This window comes from Pristiophorus japonicus, chromosome 27, assembly GCF_044704955.1.
Source record: "Pristiophorus japonicus isolate sPriJap1 chromosome 27, sPriJap1.hap1, whole genome shotgun sequence".
Taxonomy (NCBI): Eukaryota; Metazoa; Chordata; class Chondrichthyes; family Pristiophoridae; genus Pristiophorus; species Pristiophorus japonicus.
Genome location: NC_092003.1, coordinates 15,364,585 through 15,378,878, shown reverse-complemented (window position 1 = coordinate 15,378,878; position 14,294 = coordinate 15,364,585). Strand labels below are relative to the sequence as shown.

Here is a 14,294-nt window from a genome sequence, read left to right as displayed (position 1 = left end):
TGGACAATGGCCAAACCTGCCGGAGGCATGTAGACCAAGTAAAAAGTAGATTTACCAACAACACTGCAGAACCAGAGGCAGACTACAATGTGGAACTCACACCACACCTGGTGGACAGACAGAGAGAACAACCTGAGGAAAGGGCAGTCTCAACAGACAGCCCAGGCGAGACACCAGCAATCACACCGAAAGAAAAACAGGCACCAAGGCAAACAACTGAACCACAACTAAGACACTCCACGCGAGAGCGTAGACCATCTGAGAGACTGAATCTATAAAGACAATAAGAACTTGGGGGAGGGTGATGTCATGTATCTCACACTACTGTACATATCTGTATCTTACCATGCTATACATGCCTGTAACTAGATATGACCTGTAACCACAAGCATACCTTACCACCAGGGGTGCACTTGCAGGAGACACTGCGTACCTGTTCCACACAGGTATATAAAGGCAGGTCTCAGGCAAGTGTGGCACTCGAGAGCTGTGAAATAAAGGTGCAGGTCCAGAGTGACCTTGACTTCAGCATGTGTCTCGTGTAAGTCTGTACTGCAGGGTCAGGACTTTACACAGATTATATCTGAATGGTGACAGATTAGGAGAAGGGGAGGTGCAACGAGACCTGGGTGTCATGGTACATCAGTCATTGAAAGTTGGCATGCAGGTACAGCAGGCGTTGAAGAAGGCAAATGGTATGTTGGCCTTCATAGCGAAAGGATTTGAGTATAGGAGCAGGGAGGTCTTACTGCAGTTGTACAGGGCCTTGGTGAGGCCACACCTTGAGTATTGTATTCAGTTTTGGTCTCCAATCTGAGAATGTCTTCTTGCTATTGAGGGAGTGCAGCGAAGGTTCACCAGACTGATTCCCGGGATGGCAGGACTGACATATGAAGAAAGACTGGATCGACTAGGCTTATATTCACTGGAGTTTAGAAGGATGAGAGGGGATCTCATAGAAACATATAAAATTCTGACGGAATTGGACAGGTTAGATGCAGGAAGAATGTTCCCGATGTTGAGGAAGTCCAGAACCAGGGGTCACAGTCTAAGGATAAGGGGTAAGCCATTTAGGACTGAGATGAGGAGAAACTTCTTCACTCAGAGAGTTGTGAACCTGTGGAATTCTCTACCACAGAAAGTTGTTGAGGCCAGTTCATTGGATATATTCAAAAGAGAGTTAGATGTAGCCCTTTCGGCTAAAGGGATCAAGGGGTATGGAGAGAAAGCAGGAAAGGGATACTGAGGGAATGATCAGCCATGATCATATTGAATGGTGGTGCAGGCTCAAAGGGCCGAATGGCCGACTCCTGCACCGATTTTCTATGTTTCTATGTTTCTAATACCACACTGGGTGTTGCCTCTACCCACTCAATCTTCCTGGCAGTGGCTCTGTCATACCCATTTAGTGAATTTAGCCATTTTCCCCACCCTCTACTAGCCCACTCCACCCATCCTGAGCCAGAACTAACGTCCTTCAAAGTCCATCGTCATTGAATAAAGAAAGAAGGACTTGCATTTATATAGCGCCTTTCACGACCACTGGACTTCTCAAAGCGCTTCGCAGCCAATGAATTACACTTGGAGTGTGGTCACTGTTGTAATGTGGGAAACACGGCAGCCAATTTGCGCACAGCAAACTCCCACACACAGCAATGCGATAATGACCAGATCATCTGTTTCAGTGATATTGATTGAGGGATAAATATTGGCCCCAGGACACCGGGGAGAACTCCCCTGCTCTTCTTCGAAATAGTGGCCGTGGGATCTTTTACATCCACCTGAGAGGGCAGACGGGGCCTCGGTTTAACGTCTCATCCAAAAGACAGCTCCTCCAACAGTGCAGTGCTCCCTCAGTACTGCCCCTCGGACAGTGCAGCACTCCCTCAATACTGTCCCTCCGACAGTGCGGCGCTCCTTCAGTACTGCTCCTCTGACAGTGCGGCACTCCCTCAGTACTGCCCCTCCGGCAGTGCGGTGCTCCCTCAGTACTGCCCCTCCGACAGTGTAGCGCTCCCTCAGCACTGCCCCTCTGACAGTGCAGCGCTCCCTCAGTACTGCCCCTCCGACAGTGTGGCACTCCCTCAGTACTGCTGCTCTGACAGTGCGGCGCTCCCTCAGTACTGCCCCTCCGACAGTGCGGCGCTCCCTCAGTACTGCCCCTCCGACAGTGTGGCACTCCCTCAGTACTGCTGCTCTGACAGTGCGGCACTCCCTCAGTACTGCCCCTCCGACAGTGCGGCGCTCCCTCAGTACTGCCTCTCCGACTGTGCGGCGCTCCCTCAGTACTGCCCCTCTGACAGTGCGGCGCTCCCTCAGTACTGCCCCTCCGACAGTGCCGCACTCCCTCAGTACTGCCCCTCCAACAGTGCGGCGCTCCCTCACTACCTCACTGGGAGTGTCAGCCTGGATTTATGTGCTCAAGTCCCTGGACTGGGATTTGAACCCACAACCTTCTGACTCAGAGATCTGGCCAGAGATCCATTGTAAAGAGCTTTGATTGACCAGCTCAATGAAAAGTGACCTGGTCACCTCATTAAACTGAGTTCCGTTTCCTCATCATGTTTCAGAAGAAGGCCCACCCCCACTGTCTCTAGTCAATCACGGGCACCCAATGAATGCCCGCCTTATCAGCGTCACCCACCTGATTGGCTCCACTCACATCCGAAAAGGGCAGCGACCTGAGGCAAGCCCTTCTTTTAATAATTGGGCAGTCGCCCAGTGTCCATTATCCAATGGGTAACCAGATCAGTGTCCATTCATCCAATGGGCAGACAGACCAGTGTCCATTATCCAATGGGAAACCAGACCAGTGTCCATTCATCCAATGGGCAGACAGACCAGTGTCCATTATCCAATGGGAAACCAGACCAGTGTCCAGTCATCCAATGGGCACAGACCAGTGTCCATTATCCAATGGGAAACCAAACCAGTGTCCATTCATCCAATGGGCAGGCAGACCAGTGTCCATTATCCAATGGGAAACCAAACCAGTGTCCATTCATCCAATGGGTAGACAGACCAGTGTCCATTATCCAATGGGAAACCAGTGTCGATTATCCAATGGGCAGATAGTCTCGTGTCCATTATCCAATGGGCAGACAGGCCAGTGTCCATTATCCAATGGGCAGACAGACAAGTGTCCATTATCCAATGGGCAGACAGACCAGTGTCCATTCATCCAATGGGCAGACAGACTAGTGTCCATTATCCAATGGGAAACCAGACTGGTGTCCATGGACGATCGGAACACATGTCCAGAGTGCCGGTGGACTGACCCAACACGGCCAGAATGAGATGGTCCAGTCACTGGAAGGTCCCACAGGTGCAGGAGCGCTCCTCTACCAGCAGACGTGGGATATAAGGCACACTGCAGACACCTAGTGGCTGCAAATTGTCACTGCAGGGACCTTCTCTCTGAATTGGACACCTTGGCGTTGACGGGGTGGGGCGGGGGGGAGGGGAGGAGGCTCCTGCTGTCAGTATCTGGGCCCAAGACACCCCTGGATTTGAATCAGCTTCTTTGGGGAGGTGCAATGAGTTATGCAGGAGCGTTCTCCCCGGTGTCCTGGGGCCAATACTTATCCCTCAGCCAACATCACCAAAACAGATGATCTGGTCATTATCACATTGCTGTTTGTGGGAGCTTGCTGTGCGCAAATTGGCTGCCACGTTTCCCACATTACTACACTCCAAAATTACTTCATTGGCTGTACAGCACTTAGAGCAGCATCTGTGGACAGAGAGAAACAGAGTTAACATTGCCTGGGTCCCAAGCTCTGGAACTCCCTGCCTAAACCTCTCTGCCTCTCTACCTCTCTTTCCTCCTTTAAGACACTCCTTAAAACCTATAGGCAGGTTGGGCCTATACTCAGTGGAATTTAGAAGAATGAGAGGTGATCTTATTGAAACATAGAAACATAGAAACATAGAAAATAGGTGCAGGAGTAGGCCATTCGGCCCTTCTAGCCTGCACCGCCATTCAATGAGTTCATGGCTGAACATGCAACTTCAGTACCCCATTCCTGCTTTCTCACCATACCCCTTGATTCCCCTAGTAGTAAGGACTTCATCTAACTCCTTTTTGAATATATTTAGTGAATTGGCCTCAACAACTTTCTGTGGTAGAGAATTCCACAGGTTCACCACTCTCTGGGTGAAGAAATTCCTTCTCATCTCGGTCCTAAATGGCTTCCCCCTTATCCTTAGACTGTGTCCCCTGGTTCTGGACTTCCCCAACATTGGGAACATTCTTCCTGCATCTAACCTGTCTAACCCCGTCAGAATTTTAAACGTTTCTATGAGGTCCCCTCTCATTCTTCTGAACTCCAGTGAATACAAGCCCAGTTGATCCAGTCTTTCTTGATAGGTCAGTCCCGCCATCCCGGGAATCAGTCTGGTGAACCTTCGCTGCACTCCCTCAATAGCAAGAATGTCCTTCCTCAGGTTAGGAGACCAAAACTGTACACAATACTCCAGGTGTGGCCTCACCAAGGCCCTGTACAATTGTAGCAACACCTCCCTGCCCTTGTACTCAAATCCCCTCGCTATGAAGGCCAACATGCCATTTGCTTTCTTAACCGCCTGCTGTACCTGCATGCCAACCTTCAATGACTGATGTACCATGACACCCAGGTCTCTTTGCACCTCCCCTTTTCCTAATAAGATTCTGAGGGGGCTCGACAAGGTAGATGCAGAGAGGGTAGATGCCATTGGTGTCAAATTGAAAACAAGGGCATATAATGTGGCCAGGACCAGAGGATTGGGAAACTTTTAAAAACCAGCAAAGAACGACTAAAAAAATAATAGAGAGGGAAGATAGATTATGAAAGTAAACTAGCAAGAAATATAAAAACAGATAAGAGTCTCTACAGGTACATAAAAAGGAAAAGAGTGGCTAAAGTAAATGTTGGTCCCCTAGAGGATGAGACTGGGGAATTAATAATGGAGAACAGGGAAATGGCTTAGACGTTGAACAAATATTTTGTATCAGTTTTCACGGTAGAAGACACTAAAAACACCCCAATAATGGATAATCAAGGGGCTATAGGGCGGGAGGAACTTAATACAATCACTATGACTAAATGACTAAAGAAGTAGTACTCGGTAATATAATGGGACTAAAGGCGGACAAGTCCCCTGGACCTGATGGCTTGCATCCTCGGGTCTTAAAAGAAGTGGCTGCAGAGATAGTGGATGCATTGGTTGTAATCTACCAACATTCCCTGGATTCTGGGGTGGTCCCAGTGGATTGGAAAATCGCAAATGTAACACCCCTATTTAAAAAAGGAGGTAGACAAAAAGCAGGAAACTATAGACCAGTTAGCCTAACATCTGTGGTTGTGAAAATGTTGGAGTCCATTATTAAGGAAGCAGTAGCAGGACATTTGCAAAAGCATAATTCAATCAAGCAGAGTCAGCATGGTTTTATGAAAGGGAAATCGTGTTTGACAAATTTGCTGGAGTTCTTTGAGGATGTAATGAGCAGAGTGGATAAAGGGGAACCAGTGGATGTGGTGTATTTGGACTTCCAGAAGGCATTTGACAAGGTGCCACATAAAAGGTTACTGCACAAGAAAAAAGTTCACGGGGTTGAGGGTAATATATTAGCATGGATAGAGGATTGGCTAACTAACAGAGAACATAGAGTCGGGATAAATGGGCCATTTTCCGGTTGGCAAACAGTAACTAGTGGGGTGCCACAGGGATCGGTGCTGGGGCCTCAACTATTTACAATCTATATTAATGACTTGGATGAAGGGACAGAGTGTAATGTAGCCAAGTTTGCTGATGATACAAAGATGGGTGGGAAAGCAAGTTGTGAGGAGGACACAAAAAAATCTGCAAAAGGCCAAGTGAGTGGGCAAAAATTTGGTAGCTGGAGTATAATGTGGGAAAGTGTGAGATTATCCACTTTGGCAGAAAAAAATAAAAAAGCAAATTATAATTTAAATGGAGAAAAATTACAAAGTGCTGCAGTACAGAGAGACCTGGGGGTACTTGTGCATGAAACACAAAAAGTTAGTCTGCAGGTACAGCAAGTGATCAGGAAGGCAAATGGAATGTTGGCCTTTATTGCAAGGGGGATAGAGTATAAAAGCAGGGAAGTCCTGCTACAACTGTACAGGGTATTGGTGAGGCCACACCTGGAGTACTGCGTACAGTTTTGGTCTCCGTATTTAAGGAAGGATATACTTGCATTGGAGGCAGTTCAGAGAAGGTTCACTCGGTTGATTCCGGAGATGAGGGGATTGACTTATGAAGATAGGTTGAGCAGGTTGGGCCTCTACTCATTGGAGTTCAGAACAATGAGAGGTGATCTTATCGAAACATATAAGATAATGAGGGGGCTCAACAAGGTGGATACAGAGAGAATGTTTCCACTCATAGGGGGAACTAAAACTAGGGGACATAGTCTTAGAATAAGGGCCCCACATTTAAAACTGAGATGAGGAGGAATTTCTTCTCTCTGAGGGTTGTAAATCTGTGGAATTCTCTGCCCCAGAGAGCTGTGGAGGCTGGGTCATTGAATATATTTAAGGCGGAGATAGACAGATTTTTGAGCGATAAGGGAGTCGAGGGTTATGGGGAGCGGGCGGGGAAGTGGAGCTGAGTCCATGATCAGATCAGCCATGATCGCTTTGAATGGCGGAGCAGGCTCGAGGGGCCGAATGGCCGACTCCCGCTCCTATTTCTTACATTCTCTCTGACCAAGCTTCTGATCACCTGCGCTGGTTTCTACCGATGCTATATCGAATTTCTGCCCGGTGTCAAATTCCTTATCTCGTAACGCTCCGGCGCAGCGCCTTGTGACCTGCTACAACTGCACGGGGTATTGGTGGGGCCACACCTGGAGTACTGCGTGCAGTTTTGGTCTCCGTATTTAAGGAAGGATACACTTGCATTGGAGGCTGTTCAGAGAAGGTTCACTCGATTGATTGCGGAGATGAGGGGGTTGACTTATGAAGGTAGGTTGAGGCTAACGGCGCTACACAAATGCAGATTGTCGGCTGAGGCGCTGATGAAGGGGTCGACGACCCGAAACGTTAACTCTGCTTCTGAATCTCTCTCTCTTTCTCTCTCCACAGACACCGCTGTGACCCGCTGATAAATGGTCTGCTTCTTTGAAAGATGTCTTTTGTCCCTTTGACGTTTGAAGGGGGGGTTCTCCCAGCGGGGGGGGGGGGGGGGGGCTGAGAGCAGGAACGTGCATGCACAGGAAGCAATCGGGACGTGGAGCAGCTTGCGAGTCCCAGCCCCAATAACAGACTGGTGTCCCTTTAAATATTGCAGGAGCAAGACTCCAGCAGCTGACGTCAGCTAGACACATGAAACATAAATGGAAGAGCTGTACAGGCAGGGCTAGGGTTTGAAAGGAGCCTGGTGTTGGGTATAATCGCTGTAATTTTTTTTTTTAAAACTTTGCTTGCAGTAGCAGCCTGCTTTGAGCTTACATGCTTGTGTGTAAATATTAGATAGATCTGCATGTGTGAATCACACACACACACACACAGTCTGAGCTTCACACTGTACAGAAGGGGAGCTTTCAATGTTGATCTCTCCGTGTACACGGCGTTGCCTCGATGGCTGAGAAGGGCTAAGGGAAAGCAGGTCTCACTGCCTGCCAGCTTCCCCCGGCAGCAAATGGACACGTTCACGCTAGTCCCACATGGCACAGGCTGAAAAGGGAGAATGCAGAGCTTGGTGGCGACTACGGCGGTGAATGGTGGACCCAGCCCAAGCCTGGAAGAAGCCACGAGAGAAGAGGTGAGAGATGGGTCCAGGGGCGGTTGGGGTGTGTGTGTGTGTGTGTGTGTGTGTGGAGAGACAAGACCCTCTCTCTCTCTCTCCCCTTCCCCTTTTATTCTGCTTTGCACATTTGAAATAAATGCGAGAAAAAAAACAAGCAGGAAAAAAACATATTCATTTGAAATCGATTCCTGTCGATTGCACGTCAATTTCATATCCATCTTCAATTTTAGCTCTCTAACCAGTTGGTTAATCAGTGCTTAGGGGAGGGGGCTGTAACTGGTGAGAATATTATCAGCTTTGTTTTCTCTGCCCCCTCCCTCCAGCCCTGTAACATAAATGTAATTTCATGAATTTTTTTTTTGGGGGGGGTGGGGAGGGAGACGGAGATTGAGGAAGGGGTGATATTTCAGAATGGCTGCATTGCAGTGAAGGTTCCTATGTGCACCTGTGACATCCGTGTCCTTTCCAGCTCGTCCTGGCTCTCGAAGGGAACGGTCTTGCGGGGAGGGAGGGCAGGAGACGGGCACCTTGCACTTGGTTATTTGATCCTGGCGTGTTTTTTTTTTGCATTCAGCCGGAAGGAGGGGGCTGAGCGTGAGATTTAACTTCTCAAGGGTAAAACTGGTGAATTGTCAGCTGTGTTTGTTGCTCTGTTCAGGTTCCCCACCACCCCAAGGAGGCTGGGAGCAGAGAGGAGGGAACTGAGCCTCTCGCTATTGGATCAGAATGCGTTTTTCAGATTTGTCTGTCACTTGGTGGGAAAGCATTTTTCTGGAATCTTGACAGCAGGGGAAAAAAAAAAAGGAGGGTGGCCATTTGGCCCATCGCACCCCGTGCAACTGTGCAATTCGTCGCAGAAATTTACGGCACGGAAGGAGGCCATTTCGGCCCATCGTGTCCGCTCCGGCCGACCAAGAGCCACCCGGCCGAATCCCACTTTCCCGCTCTGGGTCCGTAGCCCTGTAGGTTACAAGCGCACATCCAAGTACTTTTTAAATGTGGTGAGGGTTTCTGCCTCTACCACCCTTTCAGGCCGTGAGTTCCGCCCCAGACCCCCACCGCCCTCTGGGTGAGGAAATCGTGCCACCCCACTTCACCCACACCCCCCCCCCCTTCTCCCCCCTGCTCTTACCCCACAGCCCGACAAATGTTTCCATTTCAAATGTTTATCCAAATCCCCTTCTGAAAGTTGAAACTGCTCCCACTGCCCTTTCAGCCAGCGCGTTCCACAATCCTGAAGCTGCGGAGACGTGGCAGGGCCAGGGTTTGTGATTGGCCGGGTGGGGGGGGGGGGGAACATCGAGCCAACTTCCTCGGACTTGGAGGAAGGCCAGCTAAGGTCAAGGGTCAGCTTCCAGACATCAATACAAGACGGCAAAAGAGGCACTGTTTTAAAGGAAAGATTGATTCGAGTCTGGTTCGAAACCTCGGTCCCATAGCTCGGCATATTTTGTTGGAAGGCTTTAGAAACTCGTTCCATAGCACCACCTAGTGGGCAGAACCTGCAGCTACACCGTGACCGTTGACATTGGAAAATTGAATGGGGATTGTTTACATAGCAATTTACAACATAAAAACGTAGGAAATAGGAGCAGGAGTCGGCCATTCGGCCCCTCGAGCCTGCCCCACCATTCAATAAGATCATGGCTGATCTGATCTTGGCCTCAACCCCTCTTCCCTGCCCGCTCCCCATAACCGTATCCTCCCTTATCATTCTAATGGTGACGGTTGTCAGGAAAGCATGAGCAAAATTCGTGCCGATCGTGAATGGTGTAAGCTTTGTGGACAGGAATTGTGGGTGCTACACACAGTATTTTTAGAAACATAGTTGTCTGGGAGTACTCGCTCTGAAATTGTAAAGGTGTTCTTTATAAACGATTGCATTACACAGAAGAAATGGAAACATTTGCCAGGCTATAGGGCAGGAGCAGTGGGGAGTGGGACTGATTGGATCGCTCTGTCACAGAGCCGGCACAGGCTCGATGGGCCCAATGGCCTCCTCCTGTGCTGCAAAAGCTAAAATACTGCAGATCCTTCAGGGAAAAAAAGGAGGGTGGCCATTTGGCCCATCGCACCTCGCGCTGGCTCTGTGTACAAGAACTGTGCAGTTCGTCGCAGAAATTTACGGCGCGGTTGGAGATGCAACAGGTTTTAAGCGGGTGCAGAGGCAGGGGACGGGGAGGAAAGAAGAAAAGGGAAGGTCGGTGATGGGGGCGGAAGGCAGGAGAGATTAGAGAGACAAACGGGGATGGTGGCGCGGGCACGAGGAGATGGTAATGGGGCAAGTAAAGGAACAGAAAACAGGTCTGGAGGACCCCAGTCCCAGAATTCCCAGTCAACAGCAGACGTCTGAAAAAATGAGGTCGGTGGTCATGATCGGGTATTGCTGAGCTCAATTGTTGCACGATTTTGTGATTCTGTGAAATCTTTCCCTCCGCCCCCCCCCCCCCATGTTAGCATCTGGTGCGGGTTTCAAAAGACACGAAAGCAAGACTTGCATTCCTGTAGCACCTTTCACAACCACCGGACCTCCCAAAGCCAGCGAAGTACTTGCGTTGATGCCGTGCCCCTTTTTCAGGGCACTGAGATGTCGCTGACGGTTTCCGCTGAAGCGCGGCCAGCGGCGTTGGGGCAGGCGCACGGGCCGGCCGCCGGGCGCACAGCAAGATCCCACCGGCAGCGCGCGAGCTGCGCGAGCAGTCGGCCCACGCTTCTTTCTGGCGGATGGGGTTGGCGGAGAGAGGAAGGTTGGCCCCGCTCTTCTTCCCAATCTTGGGGGGGAGGAGGGGGGCCGGGGGCAGGGGCGGGATCTAAGCTGGAAAGGCGGGGCCTCGGCTCAGTGGGTGGGTAAAAAAGACAGCAACCGGGGTTCCTGTCCCGCAAAACGACTGCTGAGCCGAGTGTTGGGGAGCTGGGTCGTTGGACGCACCATTCACAGACCGCGTCATCCATCGAATCAGAGAACAGTACAGCACAGAGGGGGGCCATTCGGCCCATCGCATCCACACCGGCTCTTTCGAAGAGCAGCCCAGTCAGTCCCACTCCCCCCCCCCCCCCCCGGCTCTTTCCCCACACCCCTGCAATTTATTCCACTTCGAGTATTTCCCCTTTTGAAAGTCACTATTGAATCTGCTCCCACCGCCCTTTCAGGCAGCGCGTTCCCGATCACAACAACTCGCTGCGTAAAAACATTCTCCCCATCTCCCCCTCTGGTTCCATCGCCGATTATCGTCAATCTGTGTCCCTCTGGTTACCGACCCTCCTGCCCCCGGGGAACTGTTTGCTCTTATCGAAGTTCTTCATGGTTTTGAACACCTCGATCAAATCTCCTCTCGGCCTTCTCTGCTCCCAAGGAGAACAACCCCAGCTGCTCCGGTCTCTCCACGTAACTACAGTCCCTCATCGCCTCATCCTGGGAACCATTCTGGTCAACCTCCTCTGCACCCTCTCCAAGGCTGTCACATCCTTCCTAAAGTGCAGGGCCCAGAATCAGACACAATACTCCAGCTGGGGCCTAACCAGAGTTTTATACAGCTTTACTGTAACGGCCTTGTTTTTGCACTCTGTGCCTCTGTTTATACAGCCCAGAATTCCATGTGCTTTATTTGACTGCCTTGTTAACCTGCCCTGCCACCTGCAATGATTTGTGCACAAGTACCCCCAGGTCTCTCTGTTCCTGCACCCGTTTTAAATTGTTACGGTTTAGTATACAGTGTCTGTCTCTTCTTCTTCCTACCAAACTGTATCACCTCACACATTTCTGTGTTGAATTTCATCCGCCCCATGACCACCCATTCCACCCATTCCACCAGCCCGTCTATGTCCGCTTGAAGTCTATCACTATCTTCCTCACTGTTTACTAGACTTCCAGGTTTCATGTCATCAGCAGATTTTCAACATTATGCCCTGTGTCCCCACCTCCCCCGCCCACCCCTCCCCACCACAGCTCATTCCAGAATCACCGTTCCCGGCCCAGGTCGCAGGATATATACAGCACGGAAGGAGGCCATTTCGGCCCATCGTGTCCGTGCCGGCCGACCAAGAGCTACCCAGCCTAATCCCACTTTCCCGCTCTGGGTCCGTAGCCCTGTAGGTTACAAGTGCACATCCAAGTACTTTTTAAATGTGGTGAGGGTTTCTGCCTCTACCACCCTTTCAGGCCGTGAGTTCCGCCCCAGACCCCCACCACCCTCTGGGTGAAGACATTTCCCCTCAAATCCCCTCTAAACCTCCCCCCGATTACTTTAAATCTGTGCCCCCTGGTTATTGACCCCTCTGCCAAGGGAAACAGGTCCGTCCTATCCACTCTATCCAGGCCCCTCATCATTTTCTACACCTCAATCAGGTCTCCCCTCAGCCTCCTCTGTTCCAAAGAAAACAACCCCAGCCTATCCAATCTTTCCTCCTTGCTAAAATTCTCCAGTCCCGGCAACATCCTGGTAAATCTCCTCTGTACCCTCTCCAGTGCAATCACATCTTTCCTGTAATGTGGTGACCAGAACTGCACGCAGTACTCCAGCTGTGGCCTAACCAGTGTTTTATACAGTTCAAGCATAACTTCCCTGCTCTTGTATTCTATGCCTCGGCTAATAAAGGCAAGTATCCCATATGCCTTCTTAACCCCCTTATCCACCTGTCCTGATACCTTCAGGGATCTGTGGACCTGCACTCCTCTGTTCCTCTACACTTCTCAGTGTCCGACCATTTAATGTGGATTCCTGTGTAGGTCACAATTCGCAAAGCAGGTCACAGCAGGTCACCAATCCCGAACCAGTGTTCCGATCACAGTTCCAATGACTGGCTGTACCTGAACTCCCAGTTAGCCACACGTGGCCCTTGGCTGATGTATTGAGCTGCCCTAACCTCAATCCACGACATCCTTCCTGTGAGTGTGGAGCCCACATTGCCACATATCGAACTCCCTGCTGTTAGTCGTGTGAATCCGGGAAACCTGGAGCAGCGAGGGAGGGAGTGGATTCTGCCCGATCGTTGCTTCACATCACTGATTGATGGCCTAATGAAGGATCATAAGAACATAAGAATTAGGAGCAGGAGTCGGCCATTCGGCCCCTCGAGCCTGCTCCGCCATTCAATGAGATCATGGCTGATCTTCGACCTCAACTCCACTTTCCCGCCCGATCCCTCGATTCCCTTAATATCCAAAAATCTATCGATCCCAGCCTTGAATACACTCAACGACTGAGCCTCCACAGCCCTCTGGGGCAGAGAATTCCAGAGATTCACCTCCCTCTGAGTGAAGAAATTCCTCCTCATCTCAGTCCTAAATGGCCGACCCCTTATCCTGAGACTGTGTGACCCCTGGTTCTAGACTCCCCAGCCCCGGGGGGGAAACACCCTCCCTGCATCTACCCTGTCAAGCCCTGTAAGAATTGTGTCTGTTTCAATGAGATCACCTCTCATTCTTCTAAACTCCAGAGAATATCGGCCTAGTCTCCTCAATCTCTCCTCATAGGGCAATCCCCCCATCCCAGGAATCAGTCTGGTGAACTCCAGCTTTCCTTAGGAAGGATATACTTGCTTTGGAGGCAGTTCAGAGAAGGTTCACTCGGTTGATTCCGGGGATGAGGGGGTTTGACGTATGAGGAAAGGTTGAGGAGGTTGGGCCTGTACACATTGGAGTTCAGAAGAATGAGAGGTGATCTTCTTGAAACGTATAAGATTATGAGGGGGCTTGACAGGGTAGATGCAGAGAGGATGTTTCCACTGATGGGGGAGACTAGAACTAGAGGGCATGATCTTAGAATAATGGGTCGCCCATTTAAAACTGAGATGATGAGGAATTTCTTCTCAGAGGGTTGTAAATCTGTGGAATTCTCTGCCCCAGAGAGCTGTGGAGGCTGGGTCATTGAATATATTTAAGGTGGAGATAGATTTTTGAGCGATAAAGGAGTCGAGGGTTATGGGGAGCGGGCGGGGAAGTGGAGCTGAGTCCATGATCGGATCAGCCATGATCGTATTAAATGACGGAGCAGGCTCGAGGGGCCGAATGGCCGACTCCTGCTCCTATTTCTTATGTTCTTGTGTAGAGTTATTGCAAGGGTTCTAATGAGAGAGGCCTGTACTCCCAGGAGAAGTCCAATTATCAGATTGATTTGAATCAGTTCCGCAATTATAGAATCTCGCGGTACAGCAGGAGGCCATTGGGCCCATCGAGCCTGTGTCGGCTCTGTGACAGAGCGATCTAATCAGTCTCATTCCCCCTGCTCTTTCCCCACAGCCCGGCACATTTACCCCCAAGTATTTATCCAATTCCTGTTTGAAAGTCACTATTGAATCTGCTCCCACCGCCCTTTCAGGCAGCGCGTTCCCGATCACAACAACTCGCTGCGTAAAAACATTCTCCCCATCTCCCTCTCTGGTTCCATCGTCGATTATCGTCAATCTGTGTCCCTCTGGTTACCGACCCTCCTGCCCCTGGGAACAGTCTCTCCCCATCTACTTCATCAAACCCTTCATAGTATGGAACACCTCGATTAAATCTTCCTTTAACCTTCTTTGTTCTGAGGAGAACAGCCCCAGCT

At 50.3% G+C, this 14,294-nt stretch overlaps 1 protein-coding gene across 1 annotated transcript in view; it reads left to right on the top strand.

Annotated features, from left to right (window-relative positions):
• Window positions 1–7,532: 7,532 nt before the first annotated feature.
• LOC139239365 (transmembrane protein 151B-like) overlaps window positions 7,533–14,294 on the top strand; it is a 36,864-nt gene continuing 30,102 nt past the window's right edge. The window contains exon 1 of the mRNA XM_070868041.1: window positions 7,533–7,767. Within this exon, the coding sequence (XP_070724142.1) occupies window positions 7,693–7,767 (75 nt within the window). The 5' untranslated portion in view covers window positions 7,533–7,692. The remainder of the gene's footprint in view (window positions 7,768–14,294) is intronic.